This window comes from Thunnus thynnus, chromosome 16 (assembly GCF_963924715.1).
Source record: "Thunnus thynnus chromosome 16, fThuThy2.1, whole genome shotgun sequence".
Classification (NCBI taxonomy): Eukaryota; Metazoa; Chordata; class Actinopteri; order Scombriformes; family Scombridae; genus Thunnus; species Thunnus thynnus.
The window spans coordinates 10,272,777-10,300,766 of NC_089532.1; the positions used below are offsets into that span (position 1 = coordinate 10,272,777).

The 27,990-nt window shown below is 40.3% G+C and overlaps 1 protein-coding gene across 2 annotated transcripts; it reads right to left on the minus strand.

Annotated features, from left to right (window-relative positions):
* Positions 1-824: 824 nt before the first annotated feature.
* slc7a14a (solute carrier family 7 member 14a) lies at positions 825-27,990 on the minus strand. 2 transcript variants are annotated; one of them, XM_067614539.1, is made up of 10 exons: positions 27,369-27,990; positions 13,603-14,184; positions 12,967-13,203; positions 10,592-10,809; positions 10,344-10,490; positions 8,161-8,369; positions 7,915-8,062; positions 6,766-7,261; positions 6,427-6,663; positions 825-5,791 (listed from the first exon to the last, which is right to left on the minus strand). In XM_067614539.1, exons 2-10 carry the CDS (start codon positions 13,907-13,909, stop codon positions 5,493-5,495), a joined length of 2,298 nt encoding a protein of 765 aa, XP_067470640.1. In that variant the 5' UTR covers positions 13,910-14,184; positions 27,369-27,990; the 3' UTR covers positions 825-5,492. The 2 variants fall into 2 exon arrangements, with proteins under 2 accessions (XP_067470640.1, XP_067470641.1); XM_067614540.1 differs by lacking the exon at positions 27,369-27,990 and adding an exon at positions 26,916-27,335.

Below are 27,990 nucleotides of genomic sequence, written 5' to 3' on the forward strand. Positions count from 1 at the left end.
AACTTTCCTAGAGCCTAGAAAAGCGATTTTAAAATTTGTGACATCATCCCAGTGTTAAGTCTATGGGCAGAGCGGGAACTCATGGGTGGGGCCAGCAACACAGAAGCAAACCCAGAAGCTTGAAAACTTTTTTGGCTTATGCACCAAACAAGCAATGTTAATAGGTGCCACCTTTGAGTCCAGTATCCAGTTCCTATAATCCATCCATGGGGCACATGCTGCACTAGTCAATAACAATACCTCCCCATGCTAGCAGGCCCTGCAAGCTAGCTAGCCTGGTCACCAACCAAGCAAGGTTGATGCAAGACAACTAATTCTTTATGGTTACTTCTGGTTATCTCCACTCCCTCCAAGGTCAGCACAATTAAAACAGATGGCTGTGGGTCAACTGTGTGAATTGGCACATCAAAATTCAACCGAGTTAAACTCCACATGAAAGAACCACTTTGTCCCTTCAAGCGGAGCTATTGATTCCAGAGAGATGCATTTATTTCACTCAAAAATGTTGCTGTTTGGTCTGACCTGGCTTTAAGGAGTTTAAGAAAAGATTTTTGGATACCAGCTTTAGCTTATCAGCCCAAAATGTACCTGAAACCGTTTTTCTTTGAGGAAACTAAGCCCGTCATTATCTGGTTTAACACTGAAAACATCTGGGTCATGTTTCTTCTTGCCCAAAATAGTGCATCACAACTTACAACCATGAATAATAGCACAGCATAATGTGCATGCCACTCCGTGACTGAACATTAATTAACTTGTGAATGTCATTGAACATAATGTGTAGACAGTCAGGAAAGTGAACTTTCAATAAATGAGCAAGCCTCTTTTTGGTATTTGCAATAAATAACTTTCATTGTTGCATGGAAGCAATATCAACAACTCAGCAAAAACAGTGCACCCAGGAGCAAAATAACTACACATATGGAAGAAACCATTAAAAAATTAACATAAAAACAACAACATTATACAGCTTTGTGCCAAAATATACAGAAGAGAAAAGGAATATCTAGTGGTTGCGAGAGAAGCCAATCTCAACAAGTCCGACACACACTGACTGGACACTTGGCCACAGCGAACACAGAGCACAGGAAGAACATGGCGCACCTTCTCCGAGACAAAATAAACAAATAGTAGCTGACTTTTAAAGCAATAGTGGCAATATTTCATTATGCTTGTAGTTTACCCTTTATAGAACTGTATTAAAATAGTTTCTGCATGTTTTCTGTAGTACTCTTACTCCTAAACCTTCTACTGTCCTATTGACGTCTAGAGCAACCATTTCAAAATCCTTCAAAGGAAAGGATTAAGGTTTATAAATGAACTTTATCATTCTAGAGTGTCTACGGTTGTTAAAAATATATTTTTAGCAGTTTCTCCCAGGCCTCCTTGTGATTAAACAAAAACACAGAAAGTGAAGGCCGATAACTCCACCCGGCTCTTTTGTGCACACCTTCCCGAGGAGGGCCTGTGGATGGGAAACAGCTGTAGAAAAATACTTTTGTTTTCGTTCACTACTCCCTTCAGTGTTGTACTTTTTGACTGCGTTGTGTCCATGTTGGATTAACGCTTCTGCTGTAGTCGTTGGAGTCTAGGCTAACAATACTTTCGATTCTTTCAATCAAATACTCGGATTTTAAAAATGATCATTGCACTGTTCACTAAAGTTACTGTGAAAAACAAAAACAAAATCAGTCTCTTTGTGATAAACCAGGTAGCTTATTAGCAGACCCCCCAAGAAAAAAACGTTAGCTCTGTTGTATCTTAAGTGTTCACTTTGAAGAAACTACTGTCTCCTGTACGTGAAAAGTAAACAAACATTGTGGACTTTGGCTTGCAGAGGTTGTGATTGAGAAGAGGGATATACAGAAAGTAGGTATACTATAAGTGGTTGAGGGAGGAACCGAGAGGAGTCACCTCCCCTCCTATAACCCTGTGTTGCTACATGTTCAACTCCCTTTTCAAACGGAGTCCTGGTTCCCATACCTGGGTGAGGAGATTGCTGAATGAAATATATAAGAAAGGTTTAGCTTTGAATCTGAATAGAAATGCTAGCGGTGTGCAATGACTACAATACCGCTTAGTTCAATTCACTGGTAAGGTTCCTGAACAATAGTGTTGTTGAAACTGAGTTTTCTTGTAATACACCTGTTAAATCCACTCAGAGCTCAGAGGTTCCCAGGTATAAGAACTAAGCCTGCGTTTGGTTTGGTTTAGTGTTCTATTATGTCTCGTTGCGATCAGTCACCACATGCAAGTACAACATTTACAGTCTGGGCCTCGTGCATGAGAGCATGCTACACATGCACCAGACGTTCACATTGAGGCGCAGGCGTAGACCACAAACACACATCACACACACACATACTGTACATGCACTCACGCACTCTTATGCATACACTCAGAGCAGATAATATAGTAAGTTGACTGTACAGTCCAGTGTCTGAGGCATGGCAACGCCTGAATTTGCCTTCGTGTTTTGGTTGATCTATGAACGCAAAGCGGTTGGATTCGTTTGGCTGAGTCAGGAGGTGATTTAGGTGCGTGATGTGTTTTGGCTGAATTGTACAACAGTGAATTATATGTTAGATGTGTATGAGATACAGTGTGCAAATGGTTTAGGATGTGCTCTGTTTTTTCTAACTCTTTCAGACAGAAGATTGATATTAGACTAATCTGCACAACCTCAGAATACCATCAACCATTATTTTTTAAAATATCTATTTCTACAACACCCCCCCCCCCCTAAATTCCTTTCACCAGACACCAAAACAAAATCCAGATTTTTTCTTTACACTTTTTTTCTTATTTTTCTTTCTCTCTCTCTCTACATATATCTCCACACAACCAAAGATACAATTTTGGTCAGGAAATACTGAATCCTTTGTTATGCATTTTGGTCTAAAGATAGTCAAATTTAGATATAATGAGTATAAAAATACTGGAATCCGCTTGTAAAAGACCCATCATGGGTAAGCTTAAACTACCCCCGGTCTAATAAACTACCAAATTCCCAGAAATCTGTCCTAATCTTTAGCTACAGCCCTGGTTGGTATGTGATGAGCACTCCAGTCTCTGCATGAAAGTCTGCCACTCCAACCTCAACACCCTTAATTTCCTTCCCTCACTGGCATGCAGCAGAATTGTCCAATATCAGCATCATTCCTAGAGATACCGGGCATTTTTTGGGGGGGGGGGGGTGGGTTTGTATCACAATAATTTTACTGGATGACACCAAAGGGCCTATTCCTACATGAGGGAAACTCTTTTTGTGAGTGTGACCAGGTGTGACGGGAGCAGAGGTAGGGTGGGGGTTTTAGCGTGGCATCCTTAGATTTAGTGCATTAGACAAATAAGGCTTCCCTGGAAGGGACTGATGCAGCAACAGGGGGCACAAGGAAAAGGTACAAGGAGGACAATCAGGGCATACGGCAGCAGCTATTGCAGAAGTGCCCCCACCCTCAACATAATAACACAATAGTATGCTATTTGGTGTATGCCAGAATCCCTTATAGTGCCATGAGTTCATACATTCTTAGTATGCAATCAAACCCTTAACCTTGGCAGCATTAGCTTACATGTCCTACACATTGAGCTATACAGGACCATGATTTGATTTGATTGGTTATCACAATACCTTATTCAGGCGTGCAGTAACGCTGTAAGTAGCATGTAAAGAGTGGGACTTCAACACTTGCTACATGCATTAGAAACTGAAGAGGTAAGGGCCACTAGGGAGGTTCACTCAGACTAGTTTGGGCCTGAGATGGAACAGAACCACAGGGAGAGGAGTAAATGCTCCGGTGACAAATCAAAAGAGTGATAGCAGACACCCTAAGGTGAAACAGGAGCTAATGGATGTGCAGGCCATGAACAGATTGCTGTTTCAAATCCAGACTGAAAACCCATCCTGGCTCTATCACTTGTGACTTAAAGTGGTAACTCCCTGATGACATGGCCCCATGGATACCAAGAGGAAAGTGAGGTGGCAAATAGATAAAGGAAGAGTTGGGCTGGAAGAGCAAACAAGTGATGGAAGTAGAGGATGAAAAAATGCAGAAAGTGGAAGAAGAGAAAAAAGCAAGTGAAGGGAGGGGGAAAAGGAGAGAAATGGAAGAGAGGGAAGTAGATTTCAGTTCACTTTGTTTTCAAACAACATTCCCTCTGAATAACTCTGTATTCTTCTTAAAGAATAAAGTAACTAGGAAGAAAATCTATATTTTGAATTGAATGAACTGAAAAATGAATTCCCTCCCAACCTTGGTTAACAGCAAGAACTGCATCAATAAAGAGACAAGCACACAGAAAAGACTGAACAGAAAATATGACATTCATCACGATAAACCATGCAGGTTGTCAATTTGGATTCAACCTCTCTCTCTCTCTCTCTCTTTCTCCGTTACAACCTCTACCCTCTCCTCCTTTTAGGTACACTGATGAGCTGACGAGCTTGTGTTATATTGCACCGTGAGCTGCTTTGTTGCGGGTGGATGTTTTTGAGCTTCATGCTGGGGCAAAGAGTGGGAGGAACAGAAAACAAAACAAATACCTACACATATGCAGTAAAACAACCAGAAGAACACAATTTATATCTACACACACAGACATGAGAATCAATGTAAAAGGTGGAGTTTGATTGCACATACATCCTCACGTGTACACAGGCAAAATTAAAGTAGAAAACAGACGTAATCCAAACACACATACAGTAGATGAAGGCACTATTGCAAGCAAAGTCCAAGTACTATTTGTGACAGAAAACATCAACACCCTTTTCCCATTCCACTCTTGTTTCCCTTGGGCTAGATGTTTGGGGTTAGGGCAAGTATGTTAAAAAAGACGGAAAGCGTTTGTTGAGTTTTAAGAAAGTTTTTTGTGTTTCTTACGAGCATGTGTAGCTGTGATCCTGTCTGTTAGGAATAAAACGAACAGAGAAAGTCAGACCTGGACATAGGAAATAACTTGGGTTTGGCATGCTGTCATTTTACTTTCCTGTCTGTCTGTGTTGAAACAGGAAGAGAGGCGCTGATTCATCCCTCCCTCACTCATAACCTTCTCCTCTTCTGTATCCCGTAAATTCTAAGGTATAAACAGCTAAACGATTGCTACACAGTGTTGCATGGTTCACAAGTCCATGAACTGCATTATATTTTATCTCTTGCTACGTCTGCACTCTCCTATCTGACCTCTCTCCGTGTGGGATGTGGACTCCAGTAAGTGAATAACAAGTGACTATGACAAGACACTCATGACCTTGACGTCCACTGTGTGAGTGGGGGAGCCAGGCGGGGCAGAGAAAGGTGAAAGAAAAGCCGTTCCACTGCCAAGAAACAATCTAGCCCAAGGGTTAGACACACAAACAGCTACCCACACACATGCAGGCATGCACACACACACACACACACAATCATTCATGCACTCATACTACTGTTCCCCTCCCTTCCCCCAGGCAGCAGACAAGGCAGTACATTCAGGGTAACACAGAGTCAGTCCCTTCAGAAATCCATCGGATCCTCCTCTGCGAGGCCGTGATCAGCAACGGTCCTGCCTCCCCCTTTCGATGGCGTCCCGTCACTTTCTGGTTTTGCTTCTGGGGGCGGGGTGAGTCCTGATCCCCCCTCCGGCGCACCCCAGGGGTCACTGGTAGGCGGGTAGAAATCATCGTCGAAGCCACAGAAGCCTTCGTCCACGCCTTGATCATAGCGCTGGTAGGTGGAGGCGTGCACCTCGTTCTCCCTGGCTGTGATCTCCAGCGTACTATTCCACATGCCATAGCCGAAGTAAATCAGCACACCTGCGGGAACACACAGACACATATCATAAACAAAGTCAAAAGCACAGAGAAAGAGTATAAACTTTCTATTATCTTAAAAACAATTCATCCCACTCTGACTGAGTCAGAAGAACACAGCAATCCTACTCATACAGTAAAAATAAACACACAGATGTCTACCAGTGTCTATGTACCAACAGAAAAAGCTATGCTGGACACTAGCCGGCATTAATTCTGCATTAACATAAGCAGCAAAAACAACAAAGATTTTAATGGCAAGATGAAATACATGCACAGTACTTTGCATAAAAGCACACACACAGACAAATACAGATGCACAGATAGATATAACTGAGGCAGGAAATAAAGTGAAATGAGACTCTCTTGTTCTTCCATAAAAAAAAACCAAAACAAAACAAAGTGAGTAACACAGTTGCTTTTACTGTCTCACTGAGCCAGCAGGAAGTGAGTCATTTCTAGAGTCACGAAATGTATCCCCTCATTATTTAAGGTCAACTCAATTAAGACATTGGTTGAGACTAAAATATGATGGATGATAAAATGATAGATATGAATCCTGTCTTAAAAATAAAACAATAAAAAACAGAAACCCTAAATTCAAAACCAAACCCTGATTCAGTAAGAAGGTCGCTTACCTACGAGGCACCAGACTGAAAATCGTATCCAGGTGATGGCAGACAGTTTAAGCATGAGGTAGATGTTGACCAGCATGGCTGAAGCAGGTACAAAGGGCACACAGGGCGCCATGTAGGGCAGCCTCTTAGGGTTCTCTGGCTGCTGCAGGATGATGACGACGAGCAAGGCAATGAAGATGATGAAAAAGATTAATAGCAGCAAAGCCCACCAGCGACCCTCTCCAATACTGCTGGCTCCTGGAAGGAGAGGCATTGAGAAAAAAGAAAGAAAGAATTAATTAATGAATTCATAGTTACACTATGCTTTAAACTCTTGTCTGAATTTGTTAGTGTTCTCACCAAAAATGATAAAAGAGCAGAAAGCAAAGATGGAGATGAAAAGGAGCAGCACACACACAGTGACAGTTTTCCCTGTGGCTGGAGTCGGCCTGTCCATCTTTCCCGGGAGACCCAATCGAATCCTCAAGGTGTAGTAGCGTGGCCCGATCAGCTTCTTCAACCGGCGTGACATCCCACTCTCTGACTCTTCTGCTTCAATGCCAGTGGTCATGTCAACTGTGCCATAGTTTGGGTGGCTGGCAGTGTAGGCATTTTTATCCGGTTTGCCAATCAGCATCTCGTTGTCACCCAGCGACGGCAGGTTTTTGGCTCCACAGGTGTTTGTGGGCGGACCTCCGTACTCATCGGCTTCACTGGTTGGCGAGCAGGCGTCTTTCTCACATTCAGCCAGAACACCTTCTTTCCTCTTGTTGTTCTGCTCCTCAGAGAGGAAGTTTACAAAGCCATGGATGTCGCCCTCAGGTTGGTAACGTAACAGGAGCACACACAGACTCACCTGCAACAGAAAGCGGAAGAATTAGTTAAGAATTAGTTTATTTACTTCAGAGCAGAAAGGCTTATGTCATAGAATAAAAGAAAAGTGTAGTTGTAATACATATAGCTCTTAAATGTGCTTTTCATTTAGTAATCACTGAAATTTTTGCTCAGGAGCAGATTTTTACACAGTTTCTTATTTTTTTTCTAATAAGGTCACTATGCATATGAAGCACTGCGTTAGTTATGACCTTTTGTTCATTCATCAGTATCAGTGGGTCATTGATATATATAAGCTGCTGGGCTATCAGCTGCCAAGTATTATCCAATTATATTACAGTAATGCACCCTGACAGACTATTACTTAGCTAATACCCTCATGCCAACATCACTTACTGCTGCAGCTTCCTCCATCCCCACAACTTCCTGTTCATAGATTCTGGTATTGTTGACTTTTGTACAGTAAGACATACTGTTTATCTGTGTTTACAGCTATCTCATATTTCTGTATAATTCATGTACTGTAGGGATTTGTTTTCCTGGCAGAATCCCTGTCCCTGAGTAGAATTTTAAAAGTACCTTTCCCATCAAATCTGAATGTGTAACCATTTGCAAAAAATAATCGGTCAATTCCAGTCTATACGTTTGTGTCGACCATCATTATCCACCACTCACCAGGGTATAGGCCAGCAGAGTTCCTATGGACATCATCTCTATGAGATCTCTTAGGCTGACCAGGAGCGACAACAGGGCAGCTAAAAAGCCTGACACCACACAGGCAACAGCAGGGGTCTCTGTGTAGGAGGACACATTGGCCAGGAACCTACACATGCACAAAGATTTGTAGATTAAGACACAGTAACACATGTCATCCAGATTGATACGAAAAATGAACAACAATTAATAATAGTGTGGACTGACTTAAACAGCAGGCCGTCCCCAGCCATGGCATAGATGACCCTGGGCATGGGGAACAGGGACCCCAGGAGAGAGACGGTGAGTCCAGCTATGGAGCCAACCGCCACGATATACTTTGCAAACATACAACCATGCACGGCAAACATCTCCATCAGTGGGGCGTCTGCATCAATCTCATTGTATGGTACCATCAGGGTCAGGATCACAGAAACCTGAATGGAAGAGGGTTACACACAAACAGTGAGTTTTGTGTTAAGATAGCAATTTTTTAAGAGAAAAATGTTAACCTGGCATAAAAAAGACATGATACGAATAGCATACGAACATGTTCTATGAAACAGTTACATTTTCGAAGTAGAACTGTTACATTTTTTTGTTGCTTTATTTAAAGCCACTATGTTTAGAATTTAAGTCCTGATTTTGGCGCTCCCCGGTGGTAGTATCTAAAAAGACACTTGCACCAATGCAAACAAATACCTACCGATATTAACAGGAATTGTCTAATTTTTCTACAAATAAAAACTCATAATAATCTAAAAGATATAAGCATATTAATATTCTATACATATTCAATTAAAATACAGCACACTGCACATTGCATCACATCCAAAATGTTCATTAGTCATGTTTCTCTCTCACTGTGTGTGTGTGTGTGCGTGTGTGTTTTTGATCATCTGCGACTGATGTGTGAAATCATGCAGGGCCATCTGTCACAGATACTGTGCTGCAAAAGAGACGGATTTGCATGAACAGATTACAGAAATAGAGGGGAATGATAAAAAGACTAACACTCATGGACAGAAAGACAGAGAAATCAGTTTTCCCACAGTCGCCTGGTGCCCTTTAACCCTCCGTTCAATCCAGGCACTGGCTGGTTGACTGCGTGTGAACTGGACAAAAGGGGACCACTGTAATCTAGAGGGAATCCTACAACTAATCCTGGTTAAACATCTTTGTTTGAGAGGGCATCTCACAACAACGCCCACTTTTCTCACTGTTAGCTTGTTCTCAGTTTGCACATTCATGTGACTCCCCAGTGTGACTGAATTTCCTAAAAACCTCTATTAAATGATTCACCCTCACACTGCCACATTTAGTGAATCTGCTATGATGCCCACTTAAGAGTACTGGTATGAAGAAATCCAAACAGTCAGAGAGAGAAACTATACTATTGGGGGGCAATTTTGAACAAAGCTACAGTGACAGTCTCTCACTGAGCGCAATATAAAACCAATGTCACCATAATTAAAGTAATTCTAGATCTTGAACTTCAGCAACTAGATGATCCCGACAGAGCGAGATAGATCAAAGGTGGAGTCAGATGGAGAGAGGGTGAAAAAAAAGACAGAGAGACACAGAGAAAGATATTCGAAAAGACATAGTTGAATTTTGAAGTTGATGCAATCTTTGCCCCAGGCGATGCCTAAAAATTCTCATTCCTGATAGGCCGCTGTTACACAGTACCCATAGCAACAGCCATCCAGCACGAAACGTGTCAAAGTAAGAAGTCTGGTAGGCTGTGCAAGCAGAATACGTAAAGATCAGAGATGAGATATACACCCACACAGTTGGAGTGCAGGGGGAGACATCTTGATGTTTGATCTTTCCATCTCTCTGTCAGACACTTTTCACACTTTGGGGTTACATTTCAGTGTGTATTCACAAGTAAGTTGATGATAACTGAAAGATAAGCCTCAATATGAGGGCGTGAAGACGAAGAACGATAAATAGTAAAACAAATGCAGTTTTTTGTCATCTTAAAATTGAAATTAAGAATAAGTCTAAAATGGTGGCCAGTTGGAAATCACTGTCCTCTACTTAGTGATTAAATTGCATTACAAATTAACCCTTAATTCAAAATGTTCAAAAATTCACAGAGCCAATGTGATCATATTAATTCATTGGAGTCGGTGAGTGTAGCCGTTATCTCACCTCAGTGCTGCACTGTGCATGCCAAAAACTTCAAATTAGCTTTAAAAAATGTGTTCAGTCACTGCAGCAGTGATACTTTGAAATATAAGATTATGTGTTTTGCATTCTTAAATGTCCTCAAACCACTTGTAACCTCTCAAAATGCTAATAAAAAATATATAATTGAATTTGGTGGAAGCAAATTAAGCTAGGTTTGTACATATGTGTACGTGCGTATGTGTCTTGTGTGTGTTATGGTCTCCAGGGTAACTCACAGAGACGTAAGCAGTGAGACAGGTGATGAGTGAGGCAGTGATGGCGTAGGGGATGGACGTATTGGGACTCTTGGCCTCTTCTCCTGTTGTAGCAATAATGTCAAATCCAATAAAGGCGTAGAAACAGGTAGCTGCACCCTGCATCACCTGGAACAGAACAAAAACAAGAGAAACGATGAAAATAAAAGAAACAACCACAAGGGTTTGTAACTTTGTGTGTATGTTTGCATACGCATGTGTGTGCATACCCCAGACCAGCCATAGGGCAGGAACCTCCCCTCGTCCCAGTTCTCTCCGTTGACGAAGAACAGCCCGGCGATCATCATGAACACCCACACTATGAGGTTGATGACGTTCAACACGTTGTTGAAGCCCACAGAGTTCTTCACTCCCAAAGCCACAATCACTGTCACCAGCAGTGCTATCAGCAGCGCCAGCAGGTCTGGGTACGACTGCTCCCCTTTACCTAAAGGGTTAACACACACATGGAGGTAAGGTGACCATTGACGAAAGTCTTCCAAACACCTTAGTGGTGGTGGGTGAAAAAACTTTGCATACATCAGCAGAAATATGGACTAAGGCTATATCTATTTTATTTGTCATTTTCCTTTGTCTTTTTTTTATTTAGTTCTTATTTGATTTTAATCTATTTGACAGTTTTTATTACATTTTTATCTTTTTTGTGTGCATTAGTCTCAAATAGTTTTTACTGTTTACATTTGTTCTGTCTTATCAGCTTGTCAGTCATCTGTAAAGCACTTTGAATTGCACTAACCTGTACGAAAGGTGCTGTACAAATAAAGTTTGATTGAATTTTTGGATCAAGGCTATATCTAATGATTATTTTCATTATCTTTACATTTGTACTAAACTAACTTTTGGGTTTTGGGTAATTGATTAATTGATTAGTCTATAAAATTATGTAAAACACCCTTCACATTCTTCCAAAGCCCAAATTATCTAGGTGCTATAATAGAGAAAAGCAGCAAATCTTCACATTTCAGAAGCTAAAGCCATCAAATCTTTGTAGTTGCGAGGCAAAAAGAAGTTGTTCACTGACAATCGTAGTAATCAAGTAATTCATTAACTGATTAGGTGATTCAGCACTACTATGGGCATTTGAAGTAAGAAAAAAATACTTCACCAATGCTTGTGCTATCACTCAGCAGAGTGTATGCTAAAGAGCTAGAAGAGACCATAAAGCGAACAATCTGTTAAGGATTCATGGATGATTAGGGCTCTTGAATCTTTTATGGCAATAGCATTAGCAATATTTTCTTGAAAAATCCAAAAGGGCTTTCAAAGAATTTAACTCTCTTGGCAATAAAATTGTTGGAAACACATTTATATTTGGTACACCAACAAAACAAATTATTGTTGGTCCCTCAGCACAGTAAACAGCTTACAGATTAATTATTACAATTTAACCGAACTCAGAAATGCACACACCCAGTGTTTATAAACACACACAGGTTGGCACACACTCATAAACAGAAAATAAATACATAATGAGATATATTTTGAGCTAAATTCCACTCTATCCAGGGAGTGTGGAGAAACGTTTTTTTTTTTCAGCAGGAAAAGGAAACATTTACTTTCTATTATGGTGTGGGACAGCTGGCCATGCTGCCTGTCATGTGACCACTACCACTGCTTTGTCAGTGGCCAACAGGAAGGGCCTGATAGGGCGTTGTCACCCAGATAGACACAGCTGGCACACACGTCAGCTATAGTATTACACGCGATTAGCAGGCATTTCCCTCATGCTGGTGTTTGTGACCTGGAAAGCTGTGTTGCATAAATCAGTTCTTTCTATAATGACATGATTTCCAAGATAAGCAGTGAAACATCATTTAGATGCTTTTTGGAAAAAAATCTGGTGTAGGTTGGACCATTTCCCAGATGGTGTTCCTTTTCAATTTGTTTTGTTTTGGTTTTTTGGACAGATGTGCTGTCATTCAAATATAATAGCCCATTTTGCGAATGTCAGACAGAACATGTTCTGTGATACAGATGATATTATGCCCCTGTTATATGTTGAGAATGTCACTGATGACAATGCAAGATAACCATACTACAATAATAATGAATGATGCCAAGGAAACAGTTTATTAAATGTGCTTATTTGGGTCGGTTGATTAGCATAGCTTTCATTCAACCTAGGAGAACTCAGGTTCAAGTCACTACAGCAAAGATTTCCTGAATTTGATGTTGAACTGGGCTGAGGATGGGGAGGGAAATAAGATTATTTAAGTGAAAGGTTGTTGATTTTCTGTTCAGTTTTAAAGCAATCCTTGACAATAGGCTGAGACACAGATGGTGTTACTGATAGATGAAAAGCAGGAAAAGCAAAAAAAAAAAACCCAGTAACTTTAAGTTTCTATTGACAACATGGGTTCCCCAAACCACCCCCACTGTATCAGGGATATCCAGCAATACATGCAAATCTCAAATTTTATTTAACTCTAATTTTAATTTTAATCTAAATCCTGCATGCAATACTAATAACAGTCTTTCAAACTAAGTAGCAGTTATATCCTCATTTTCTTCAGATTACTTCAGATTACTTGAAGTTAAGCTACTGTTGCTCTCACAAGCACACCCACATCCTTCTCTCACTCACCCAAACCGTTGAGTGTTCCGATATGTGTAATCATAAAGTTGCTGATGCTGTGATTAGCCAGCGAGTCGGCCATGCTGCTGAGAGCCGACGCCCCCGCCGCCGTGCCAATCAGATACTCCAGAATCAAATTCCAGCCGATGAAGAATGCCACGCACTCGCCCACAGTCACGTAGCTGTATGTGTAGGCCGAACCTGTGGTCTTAGGCACACGCACGCCAAACTCTGCATAACACACTCCTGCGGGACAACCAATATGGACACACACATGCAACACACATATCTGTGATTTCACTGCATTAATATCCAAGTAAAAGGCTGAGTTGAAGGTATTGATAGGAGCATTAAGGTAGTACTTATATATCCCCTGAGTGCTTTCTATATTATAGCTTTGCCCCAATAATGTCTTTGCCCTTGTAATAATTGCATGGTATTAAAAGGCTCTTCATATAATAAATCATATCAGTTTAATAGTGATAAGAATGACAGTAAGCATTATACCATGGCCTATTGTATGCTATACTTAGCCTTGTGTGTGTGTGTGTGTGTGTGAAAGAATGAGAGATAGTAAGAGGGTGTTTAAGAGGAGAAAAATAGTATCTGCATGAGTGCGTGTATGTGCCTTTGCTCCTTTCTCACCTGACAGTATGGAGGCCACAGCGGCGATAATGAAGGACACAATGACCCCCGGACCAGCCATCTCCTTAGCAACCAGCCCAGAGACCACGTACATCCCTGTCCCGACACAGCTGCCCACACCCAGCGACACCAGGTCTACTGTAGACAGCACACGGGCCAGTCTGGTGCCATGTGCGCCGGTGCCCGTCATGGCCGAATCCAACATGGACTCCACAGGTTTGGTCCTCAGGACACGGGACGCAAAGGTGTTCCATGTTGAGCGCCACTGTATCCTGCGAGGGTCCAGCTTCCCTACTAGACCACTCATACTGACAGCTTAAGGTCAAGGGTTAGAGTCAAAAGGAAGAAAACTCACAAGGAAGAGTGGCAAGTTCCTACTACACTTTCACTGTTTTCTTGTGCAAACAATGGTGTAGAGCACTCTGGAGGAAGGTTATTCCTTATCCAAATGATGGAAGATTCAAAAGAAGATTTGATTTTGTCTTGTCGCCTGTCCCTCCGTTTTCTGCTACCTCTCTTTCGTGTCCTGGTTCAGTGGAATTCCATCTGAGTTTTTCCCCACATGGTGAGAGAGAAAGTTACCTGAAAAACAATAGGATGATTTATTTTTGCAGCATTCCTCTGCACATTGCCTTCTGTTATTCTTTTGACATAATGCTTATTTTTCAGCACAAACGCCAAGACACAGGAGCCCAGTGGTGAATGTATTACATGTTCGTCCACAAATGAAGCATACCTGAATGAGGAAGCAGCTAATTAGCAGTCCTCTCCAAGGAGCCCTGTTGCTATAGTAGCCAAGCTCATTAGTGAAGGCAATGGACGCTCAATCATTTTCTTTTGTTTGTAGTTGGAGAGAGAGCAATACGTGTAATCATATGTACATGCTTATATAATTAAACCTCTACCAGACTGTTTGTGCAAAATTTCTTTGAACACACAGAGATTCGAACAGGGCTCTCATGATTTCATTGTGCTGATGTGTGCACTGCCACTTCCTGCATGTATTTAACATTTTCCAAGATGAGGAGAAATGACCCAAAAATAACCTTTGACTGGCTCTGCTACAAAGTTCATGAGACAAATCTACAACAGTGTTTGTTAGCTTGATAATGTGATTAATTGTCACAATACATATCCTGCTCAAATTACAGATGCATACATGTAAAATCAGTTGTACCGTGGCACTCTACTTACAGTACTGTGAGTACATATTTGAGATAGTTGTAGTTTACTTGAATACATATTATTTTATGCTGCTTTATACCTTTACTCCATTATGTTTTAGAAGGAAATATTAAGATTGGTTAAAAATTAAATTACAGGCCAGAAATTACACAATTATTACCCAGTAATTTGTCCAGTGCAAAAATAAAATTGCAACCAATCTGCATGAAAAAAGTCAGAAATTAAAAAAATATAATTATCTGGTAATTTGTCCACTACTAAAACAAATTTACAATTAATTGGTGTAAAATTGAACAGGTGGGGGCATTTTTCTGCATAAATTAATACTTTTTGATACTTTGAGAACATTTTGCAATTGTTGTATTGTATTTTTACTGGAGTGTTTTTACATTGTTGTATTCTTGTTCCACAACTGTGTAGAATTATACTGCAGCAGCAATGCAAAAAGCCACTGAAATGTTTCTTTAGAAAATATGCAATCAACATGAAATTATAGTAAATCAACATATTGTACAAGCTCTGTGTTTTAAAAAAAATGCGTGCTGAGCATATTGGTGAACAGAAAAAACTGCTGTACAAATCTAAGCAGTCAGCCAAAATAATTACAATCTTTTTGTGCAGAATAATTAAAACAATTATGTATTCTGCCATATTGCAGATGATTTATTATACTTTTCTACAGCCTTTCAGTGGTGTTGCTGACGTCATATGAGGAACAGTAAGTTGCTATTGAAAATAGAGCTATTATAGTCATCAATTGAAGCACAGTCCTTCTCTCTCCCTGAACAGCATTGAATTAACACTAACCATTCTACTGAAAAAACACACATTCATACACAGCGCACCCACATTTCCTCTATAATATGAGCCACTCAAATGATAACTGCAATTACCCAGCTGTTTAACCAGAGAAGGCCGGGGCTGCTATTGTTACTGCACTTAGTGGGTGTACGAGCGTGTGCAGTGTTAGAAAATGCTCAAAAGATGATTTTATTTGTGTGTGATGTTAACTGTCGGGTGAGGGAAGGGCCCTTACTCTGACACAAGGCTGACTCACAGGTTTCCTGATTATGCTGTAATAAGATCAAATTACCAAATATAGTTGTAGAAGAATAGCTGTGACAGATGTGATATGTGATATGTGAACAGTGGTACAAGTTAATGGCAAGTGCAAGTATTTGTTGTGTACTCACCTGCAGGGATGTAACACAGCTGATAAAATTGGCTAAAATCACACACAGTATGAATATTAAGCTTCATTAAACTCAAAGGTAGTGCTGGGAGAAAAAAATGATTCATTTAAGAATACGATTTTAATTAATTTACACAATTTTGAATTAATTCTTACTATAATTTTTACTGTATATACTGTATATACATAATTTTAGGGTTTCTTCTTCCTATGTTGACAGAATCATCTAAAGTTTGACTTCAATGAAGGCAACATTCAGGCATATTTTGGATTTCACCATCTCCCGATCAAGGGAGAATGAACTTGACATGACCTGCAAAATATGCAAGCTTTACAAGATGAAGTACGTTGGGAATACTACATACGTGAGTGCTCACATCATACGCAGAGACATCACCCAGAGAGTAACGTTAGCGATGTCCAGTGAAATCCAGCACAAGCAATTGACACACACTGCACCACTCATCCTGCACAAAGCTTCCAGCCACCTCTGATCGCACAAAGAAAATACCCCGGTCCAATGCCTGTTTCAGTGACCTGCCCCCATACAACGTTGTGGATTATGATGGGTTTCCATGGTGTGACTCCAGTACATGACTCAAGACCTACAACACCAACTAACCAATCAATAACAGATTTTTGAATTGAATCTCATTTTGACATTCATGATCATGATAACAGGTTCTTTCATGTTTGACTATTACTTTGATTGTTAGATTACAGTACAATGAGGAGATATTCAAAAAATCCTGCATGCCAATATGATGCATCTCTTCGGACCATTCCTATAAGTAACCATAATATCAACCTTAAACCAGAAATAGAATATCTATAAATAATTTTTCACACTATTGTTAAAACACATTAGTGACAAACAAGGATACACACAAGCATGCACAATTGAAAACACAAGGACAGAAATACACACACACACAGTCAGCATTACTGATCAACACTTTCTCCTATGACCAGAGCAAGTGTGTGTGTGTTAGCGTGTGTGTGTGTTAGTGTGTGTGTGTGTGTGCGTGTGTGTGTGCGTGTGTGTGTGTGTGTGTGTGTGTGTGTGTGTGTGTGTGTGAGGACAGGAGAAGATGAACAGATTAGGAGAAATGGATGAGGAGGATGAGCAGACTGAAAAATAGCTAATCTGTTTTTCATTAGAGCACCAAGCTTTGATCTTCCTGCTTGTCATGGCAGAGAAGGTTATGTGCAGCTTTCTCACAATGTGTTTGTGTGTGTGTGTGTGTGTTTGTGTGTGTGTGTGAGTGTGTGTGTGTGTGTAATTAGCAGACAGCTTAACAACTTTAATTAGAGACACTGATACCTATGCACGAATCCAGTCACGCTCAACAAAACTTTACCAAGTGGCATTTTGGGACCAAGAGGTTCTGTTTGAGATATGAGCTGTGATTACACACCCACACACACACACACACACGTACATACACACACTCTCTCACACGCAGCCTTTCATCATTCTATATCACAAATCATATCATCTAGGCAACTAGTTTTTCAAAAACATCTGTTACATTTTAATATTCTCTGGCTAGTTTCATTGACAGTGGCCACCACCTGCCTAGAGTTGAGTGCATGCTATTTGAACAGACGTAGATCAACAAAACAGAGCTGCACAAAGCACTGTGGCAGCAGGTGTTCCATCTGCTCTGTGCTGGAAAACTGACTTCAGTTTAATAAAAGTCCTACCTAGGATAAAGATTAGTCTAAGCAGAGCATTTAACCTTTGTAGAAACAGAGGCTTATGTGACACAATTGACAAAGCGTCATTTACAAGTAAAAGTTAAAAGAAAGAAAAATACTAGTAATGATATTACAGGTATCATCTTCCCTATAATAATAACAATATTTATATAGAACATTTGAAACATTTAAAACAATCTACAAGATCTATAATTAACCATTATCTCAACAGAAAACTAAGTATTCAATCATTTTATCATTCAAGCTAGTGTAATTGCATGTGTGGCTTAAAAGAGGATAAAACACTGTGAGGTTATTCCAAAGTCAAGGCCCATTGATGGCCAAGTCTCAATTTCCTATTTGTTGTTGTTGTTGTTGTTAGCAGGATTTCTCCAAAGGCTGTTAGCAGACTTTTCTATGAAAGTTAGTGGGAAAGTTAGGCCATGGGCGCATTGGTGCAAAAAGGAATGTTCAGTTACTGGCTGTGATTAAGCTGTTTGCCAAAAAAAAATAGTTACAGCAAAACAAATTTTTAGGATTTTGTCACTGCAGTTTGTTTGACAGGATATGCAGACTATGCTACTCATTCTGGGCTAATATGTAGCGCTGGCTAAAACAGGAAGCGCTAGGTACCCAATAGGTATTAATAAAAGTGACAGCTCATTGAAACAATGTTGGCAAAAGAAAAGCTATTCTATAGTCTTGTCACTCAAAAGTGTGTGTCATCTAGAAAAATGATGGCAAAGTGGCCTTTTTCTATTGGCAAAATCCCCTAAAATCATAACTGGCTGATCTTACAATTCTGTTGTACATTTCAAGGCTGTGTTTTTATTTGATAAGAAGTGTTAGACATTACAGGTGAGAGAGCCAGGCAAGCTGTTTCTGTCTTCTTCCAGTCTTTATGCTAAGCTACAATAATCACCTCCTGGCTCCACACACGCACACACAGATCTTATCTAACACTCAGCAAAAAGAAAATTGGCATATTTCCCAAACTGTCTAACTATTTTAACTAAATATTTGCTCCTGCTGCAGCTGACAAAAATGTACTTCCACTGCACGAAATTGATGCACAATGATCAGTACAATCAGGTGATTGACAGATTGCTCCAAATAAAACCAGACAATCAAGCTTATTTCACAGGCAATAATTCATTTATTATACACTATGTATGTAGTGACAGGTGGCACTTCTCTAACGGCATCTGCATGATGCACTCCAATGACTCTGAGAACAAGACAGAGACAGAAACAGTGCTGCTTTCCTGCACCTTTATACTGAGCACACACTAAAGTGCCTGTGGCGACGTTAGCTACTGAATTATTTAATGGAGTGTGGGTGTATCCAATAAATTTTATATTTATTTAAACATCTAGCCACAGAATTACTCATATTGCTTTTGCCATTTCTTTACAAAGGAAAGAGCCATTGGAAATATAAGCGTTTATGTGAACAAAACAGCATGGACATAAAAATAATCCATGCGGCAAAGAGAAAGATTTGTTTACAGCAGCGTTGTTTCACACAGACAAGCAGTTTAATAGAATTTCAAGCAAGAGCTTTCTTTGATATAGGACTAAACAAATACCCATTATCTGCTCTGCCAGAGTGCTGCTTTTTAAAGATCAATAGTTGAATCCTTGTCATCATAATCATCACCACCACCTTTTAGCATCTTAGCATCAGTGTGTTTCCTCTCCAAATAAGCGAGCTGTCAGAACATCCATCCTCGTGTCTAATCATCCATGACTAAGCCTGTCTCCGTGTCCGCCCCTGCCTGCGTCTAAATTACCGGATGAATAACCTGATTGAGTTTTCATTGCCTTTACAGTAAGAGCTGCATTGGTTTAATAAAGCTAAGAGCCCTTCTGATTCACTCAAAACCAACCTGGCAACGAGCCGGCCTTGCATGGCCCTGACCCCTACAAAAACCAAACCTGGCAAGCGGCCCTGGCCCCATTCTGATGGCCCACAGACAGAACAGGAAGAAGCTAACTCATCGTTAAGCAGAATACCTGAGTCAGAGAAAACTCTCTCACTTTGTGTATTTTGTTTTCCCCTCTTTCAATCAATCTCATTGTCTCTCTCTCACTCATTCTGCCCTAATCTTTCTGTGCATCTAGTAGTCTGTCTGTTGGTCCAGACTGAAATATCTCAACAACTATTGGATGGATTGGCACAAAATTTTGTACAGGCATTCATGGTTCCCAGAGGGTGAATCCTACTGACCACTGCGAGGTTCACATTTGTGGTTTTGAAGTGAAATATCTCAGCAACAGTTTATGGATTTCCATGAAATGTCCATTATTTTTTCCAAGTATATATATATATATATATATACATATATATATATATATATATATATAGATAGATAGATAGATAGATAGATAGATAGATAGATAGATAGATAGATACATAGATAGATAGATACATAGATACATAGATAGAAATACAAGAGCAAAAGTGTGCTTGTGTCAAAGAAGAAAAAGGAATATGCATAATTCATGTATGTATGCACGGCTCTACTCCAGTGCCTCTCAGTGTTAAGATTTATGAGGCCAGCCTCTATGGATAGTTACAGAGCGGTGCTTAGAGCGCAGTCTACTCTCTAATATCTTCAACACAATTATGCATTCCTTTCAATCAGTATGACTTAATAGTATATCCCTGCTCAATTAATCACAGCTACTTCCATTTCCTTAGGCCTTATTTAAATGTAGTCTTATGTAAAACAAAGCAGATTTTTAATATTGTGTTCTTTTAAGTCCACACCTGACAGCACAATGACTATGTGTAACTTTTAATAAACAAGATGGCTCATCAAATTTATGACTACAAATATTCAAATGTCTCTTTTTTCCAAAGTCAAATTAGATACAGACAGCACCCATTAAAAGACCTGATACAGTTGAGGAGTCTTACAGATATCAGCAGTAATTGGTGGGTTGTAAAGTGGAGACGTGGAGTCCTACTTTCATTTTCCTCTGCTTGGCTGACTTTGTAGACTGTCTGGCTGACTCGATGCCTTGGCTGACTGGCCACAGTATCCCTCTCTGACAAGCCTAATGAATCTGATTTCTCATTTGACACAAAAGAGAAATTGCCGCCTGCCAGGTTGATTTTGCTGCCTGACTCATCAGTCACACTTCAACTACCCCTGTCCATCTAAACTGTTCAGTTTAAACAAGAACTGTGATGTTCCCTTCAGTATCACTGAACAAGCTGCCCAACTGGTTCAATAAGTTGGAGATAGATTCTTTGTTTGATTTACTAATGTCAAACTATCTATGTGCATGACCTAGCATATACTGTATGCGCTAATTTAATTCTCTGCTTTATCTTTGAACACTAATCCACTGTTAACTTCAAATAGGTGGAGGCATACAAGAAATTTCACTCCACCTTGTTGAATGATGATGACAAAGATGCAGCCATCTGGAAAGAGTAAACGAAGGAAGCTGTAAAGCAATGGCTGTGATATCATTAAACTAAGAAATGAGGAAATTCTTACTTTGTATAACTATAAATTACAGATAAATTACAGGTTGATGACCTGGGTTTACTGAATGTATATTATCCAGTTTATTGTTATTCTTATCTATTTAGTGTCATGTCTCAGGTTCAGACACTGTTGAAACCAGTACTAGACAACTCTAAAGACCCACAATGACAGCATTCTCCCTCTACTTCACTTAGTTGGCTGACTGACTGGTTTGCTCATTTACTCACTGACTCATATTTTGGCTGATGGATCTGATGGTTTTGACTGTAAAGGTTAAACATGTCGATCAGTACTCTAGTATTTGTATTAAAGGGATAAGAAATGAGTAAACAGAATAAGTAATGCTGCCTATTTGAGTTGTGTCATCCCAATCTGTCAGAAGTTTCCAAGGTGGAAACTGTTGGCACTGCTTCCAGGGTACAAACAAATTGCTCTGCATGACTGACCTGTCAGCCAGCCAGGTTCATTCACAATTTGGCCTGCCGCATCCCCATCTATCTTAGCTCTAATGCAGCACAGTGGGAGCCTCAAGCTTAAAGAGCACTGGATCTGGCTCCAGACTGCAAGATAAATAAAAACAACAGTGTCACTCCCTCTGGCTCCCCAGCTAACCAGCCATATCGATGAAATCTCTGTCTGTGTAGCCTCAAGCGCTAAAAGACAACAGGGTCATTGCACACACTTGGAGACTTACACCAGTTGTAGACCAACTTGATATCTGACAGTAAACCTCAATTGAAGACATTTAAGGCTTAAATGTGGCCCTGGGACTCATTCTGGTAGCACAAGACTTCAGGCATATGCTGCTGACTAATTCAAAGAACACTAAACACCATGAAATATTGGTAACACTCAGAGATAATGGCAAAGGGAAATATTGCCAGTGGTTGCCAAAAAACATTTTCTCCCCACAGTATTGTCTCTATTGATCGATTTGCTAATCCTTCTGCGGGCAGCATTGTCCTCCTGTAGTGTCTGAGAAAGCTTTCTATATAGTATCATTGCACTAAAACATATATTCAATGACCTTTTATGATAGACAGATCAAAGAAAATGCATTTGTCAGAGACCATCAGACCATCATCAACAGTACCTATCTCTTTGCCACCACACCCTCTAACCTCACAGCTTTCTCTTTAATCCCAGTCTAGTTGTCTGTTAGTTTATATTGCTTGCCAACAAATGGATGCATGTTCAGACAGCCCGCTGTAAATTGATGATCCTTTTTATTTCATCGATTACTTCTCCACCCTTTTAACCTTTCTTCATTCTCAAGTGTGTTTTCTCCCCTTCACTCTCTGACAGACTTTGCTTCCGTTTTGCTTTTTCTCCATCTCCTCTCGGATTTCGGCCTTGGAGTGCTTCACCATGGCAACCAAATGGGTAATCTCCCTGAACTCTGGTGTCCAACAACAAGTTTATTGGTCCAACAAGTCACAAAGCCAAAAGCTTACTGTGCTCTTTTCCTTTTCTCCTGGAGTGTGATAGGATTTGGTGAATCATTTCCGAAAGTCTCCTCTTGAATTCATGTGTGATAAACGCAGTTTATGGAAGCAGACATATTATAGCACTGTGATATTCAATAACATTTGGACTGGCATATGCAAATGAAGCCATATCTTGTTATAAAGACAGTATTAAGACAGTTTTATTTGAGTTTAGATCATGTTTCATTCACTTACTTGAGAAAGTCTAGAAAACATTATATATATAGCATATTTGTAATGATAGGGATCAAAATGTGCATCTTGTGTGTGGTAACAGGTCTTAATATTATTATATTAGTGATATAAAAATGTCATCCTGGCAGCCGTGTTTTGTGAATCTCATACCAACTACTGTCCTGGGAGTCTGAAAGTTGCAGGATTGAAAGCCATTATTTTGCTAGCTGTCTCTCTAAAGCTTATGGTCACAATTTTGAAGAAACCAATAAAATTCTTAAATAGGTGGTTTTTAAAACACCGGAGTGGAGCACAGAGCAATTCTAGACAAAAGCATTTTGTTTCAGTGAAAGTAACAGCAGGTTCTATGAGCTTTAAGCTAAAGATCGACTTTCAAAATCAATTCCACAATATCAAAAAGGATAAAAAAGGATGATGACAATATAGTTTGATCTTTTTTGTTGTATTAATGACCATTTATGTGTTACAAATATCTGTTTTTCTAGAGGTTTGTTGCCACACATTTCAGCTGGCAGATGCAGTGTTTACTGCTGCCTTGACTGAGGCAATACGTCATGGTAAAAAGTACATGTCTGGTAGGTTTGTGGTAATATTACTTTATAATTATTCTATTCAATGGGACCTTATTGTTTCCATGACTGTGCACTGCTACATTTTTCTGGAGGAGATGAAGAGGCTAATACTGGGTTAGTTTTCCACTACCTCTTGTAGCTGTCATTTTGAGGGCCACTCTAAACTGAGGGCATCACTGAAATGAAGAGATGGAGGACTATTATGTGACAAAGCCTTAGAGACATGCAATGATTTCTTCACAATCAGTCTTACAGATTGGAGCTACTTTTGTGCATTTGAAAAATGCTTGGCTGTGCTCGTCAATGCAACAGAAGTCTGTCTCTGTCTGCTATTTAAATGATTTTTTTTTAAAACAATGCGAGCCTGTGACTTTCAAAAACTACAGCAAACCTTCAGTAGAGCAGACAGTGGTTGGTTCTAACAGTAGTTAATACATCAGTGAGTGCAGACTTTTCATTGAAGGCAATAGAACAACCTAATTGGTATTATCCTACCATTCATAAAAATCTCCTGCTCTTTAGAGACGTCTCTGTGGCGTATCAGCTTAAAATGTGACAGCTTTCAGCTTTGTCAGTCTCTTACTATCAATATGATGACATGAAAATTGCTGCATCTCCTTTAGAGAGTGCTTAAGTTAAAAGAGAATAATGTGAAAGGCAGTACAGACCATGTACGCAAAACTACAAATATACCTGAAGGGAAGCTACCGAAGCCACAAATTTATAACAGAGATCAGATTACATTGTAATGATAATGATCAAGGCTACCCACCTCCCACACACTGGCCCTCCAGTCTCTTTCTCTTCCTCTCTTTTCTCTCTCTTTACAGCCTGTATTAAACCTGAAGTGTGTGTGTGTGTGTGTGTGTGTGTGTGTGTGAGTGTGTGGGGGGGCCAACAGAGACAAAGAAAAGGATGCAACGTGTGTCTGTGTGTGAGGTTCTGATTATATTAGCCTTTATGCGCAGGCAGGTTCACTGACGTCAGTGCTGAGCAACATCTGATGGAGAAAGGGTGGTGGGGGCCAGTCAGCCATTAATATAGAGGGTTTCTTTTGTGTGTGTGTGTGTGTGTGTGTGTGTGTGTGTGTGTGTGTGTGTGTGTGTGTGTGTGTTTCTGCTGCATGAGTCACACCTATATTTTACAGTAAGACTATACTAATGACATCACTATACTGTATGTAAAACATTTATTGACCGTAAAGAAATCTTCCAAACACGCACATAAAGATCATCATCTCTCAGAGAAATACCCATTCTCTCGGGCATCTGTCTTGTATCTATTACGCATACACACTCGGCATCCATTATTCCTAATAAAGATGAATGAGAAGCCAGTAGTGTTTCATATGCCCTGCAGCTACACAGCAGGGGGTGGGGTGTAATGTACTGACTGAAATTTGAGACTACATCATATATGAACAATCGACATTGGTCTGTATGAGTTTATCACGACTATTCACATCACATGATGAAACAGAACCTAATAATGGCTGCCACAGTACATCATAATTTGTGAGGTGTTATTTCTTTGCAAGCTCTGTTACTTTCACCTGTTTATTAAACTTCAAAGGAAGCTTTTTAGATGGTACATGTGTTAGGAACTGTTTAAAAACCCATAATATTTAAAATTATATATTTTTTCTTTTAATTCGGGAGTTTTATCAGAACACTTGGAAGACACTTTGACATGTCACAGTAGGAAAAGCACAGATGTAAATATTAACATTAATAATGGTTGAATTTGATTTAGCTGCTCCAGTTTCAGGGACACTTGATTATTGGGGAGTCATCATTAATGTTATTAGCCACACCTGTGCGTTTCCTGCAATGACAAGTCGAAATGTCAGTGAAAAAAAGGCCTATCACTGAAAATATCACCTCCTCGCAGTGAAAATATTCAGCTGATGTAAGAAAAAAAAAAAGTAACTTTGACGCTCTGGTGAAGAGGCAGTCATGAAAGTCGTACACACTGTCACTAGTGAAGTGCCCTCAAGCAAGTCTGTGCACCTCAAGCTGCTCCAGTGGTGTGGCCCTACATGTGACTCCGTCCTCTGATGTGAGACCTGGAGGGGCTGCGTGTACGTATGTGTTTGTGTGTGTGTATGTGTGTGTTTGTGTGCGTATGTGTGTGTTTGTGTGTGTGTGTGAGGGATATGCAGACAGACAAACTGCAGTTACTAAATTTGCCAGTTATGTAATCCTCTGATTCTACTTCTCACTGTTGTTATTTTCACCCTCCTCTTCATTATCACGTTCCTCTTCTTTCTCTTCACATATTGGCATCTTTTGTTTTAGCTACAACTGATTCTGACTCAACTCTATATTCTGTTTATTATATCTCGCTTATAAGCTATTTGGTATTTTTATTTGGAGGAGGCTAAACTTAATCTTGTGTGAATGCTTCCCTTGTGTATTTTCAAAACTTAGAAAGTCTTCTCCATACTATAACAGTGTTTCTAAAGGGTCATGCAGAAACCTTCCCTACGTTTTTCCTGGTTGGTTGTGTTTCAATATGATCAGCCAAGAAAAGGAGCTGAATTGCCTACTATGCTTTAAAAAAAGTGTCACTTCTATTCATTTTATGCTATCAATAATCTTGTATTGACAATTTCATCACACTGATCACATGCTGTGTGGTGAATATGCCATTTTTCCGACAGCCACCCACAGCTGTATCACGTAAACACAACCTCCATCTACAAGTGAGCGAATTAAAACTGAAATCGACTTTCTTTATTTCTGCGCAGCTGTCTCTCGTGGTAAGTAATAGGCACCTGTTGAGCGCTGACAGGGCCATCAAGCTCCAATGTATTAGCGAGTGATCTGCTGATGACTGTTTTCAGCACCACGGACAGCACGTCATCACAACCAAGTATGAGGGATGAGAAAAAAAAAAAAAAAAAAGAATTAAGGAGGGGAAAAAGACCTTATGGCAGATAGAGGGAGAGAGAGAGAGAGATCTGACCATGTCATTAGGGATTAGCCCAGTTCCACAGCTTGAGGCTTTCAGTGTCTGAGTGCTCTTGTCCTCACATAGACACATACACATGCATCCAGCAGCACAGCATGTTGCCTTGCTGTTTTTGTGCATGCATGAGATAGATAGATAGATAGATAGATAGATACATAGATACATAGATACATAGATAGATAGATAGATTATAAATCACTTTTTTCTCTTCACAGAGCAGAATGTGTGCCATAGCAAAGAGGTGGACAGGCTGTGATAAAAATCACCACATCAGATCAGATTCAGCCTGTACAACAAAAAGCTTATTGTGGCCTATATGCTCATTTGGAGTAGCATAAGGTTTGACAATTGCAAATAAACTCTATACCTTCACACTAGCATGGAATAAGCTCTCTTTTCTCTCTCCTGTCCTGAGCATAAAGACAATAATTCTCATCATGGCATATTAGTTTCTCCCTTAGACACACCTAAACACAGTCCAAGCAATAACCACGTATGCTCTCACCTGCAAAAAACACTTCATTAAACGTCCCACCCTGCTTCAGTCGGGTCCCAGCCGCCCCTCTGTCTCTTCCTGTACTCTCCTCTCGACCCTCCTGCTGCAGCCCCAGTCCGGTGGGAGAATCGACACCCGCCCTAAACTCTCTCTCTCTTTCCCTCTTTCTCACGCACAGACTCACACCGTTAAGGTGAAGTGTACATACAGGAAGGGACAATTTCCCGACATTTCCATTCACTCCGCGGAGTCACCAAACACCATCTTTAAGAGGACGCACGATTTCCGACGCGTTATGCGCCATCGCTCATGAAAAAAAAAAAGAACTGCACAAAGGAAGACAACAAAAGGGGGAGGAGGAGGAGTGACTGAGGAGTAACTGAGGGAGATGGGTAGAGGGGGTGATCTAGTTGAGAGATAACGAGGATTAGAGAAAGAGAAAAGTGGAGAAAAAGCACTCACTGTGTGCGCGGCCGGATTAAAGGATGCCCATGTCTGATGCTGCAGTCGATCACCAGCATCAGCAGCAGCATCTCCGGGCTGCTCGGTGCATCAGCGGGAGACAGCGCGGGAGGGAGGGAGGCAGGGAGGGAGGGAGGCAGAGGCTGGTGATGTAAAAAGCTTTAAATCATTCAGGAACCCGCTGCACGACATGTGACCGCCGACACGATGTATTTTTCATCCGGTTTGTTTCCTGATCACCCTCGACAGACCAGGAAAGACCAAACTGACCGGACGTTCTTGTTCTAACCTACGCCGTGATTTACACTGCTCCAACCCTGACACAGGAATTATCACCTCAACATGCCTGCAATATCACAGTTATGTCTGTCTGCTGTGTAACTGTGTATACATCTATTTGGATATAGGTCTATATAGCTTAGGCTACTTATTTTTTTTTATTTATTCTAAATCTTATCAGATAGGCTATAATTATTTTATACACGTTTTTTTTCGGCCCTATATTTTCCTGCTTGGACTGTTGTAGTCCATGAATCATGGGTCGTTTGGGGATATATATTTTGTTTTTATGTAATGCAGTCCAAGAACACGCCACAGCTTTCATCAAGAATTGATTTGGGCA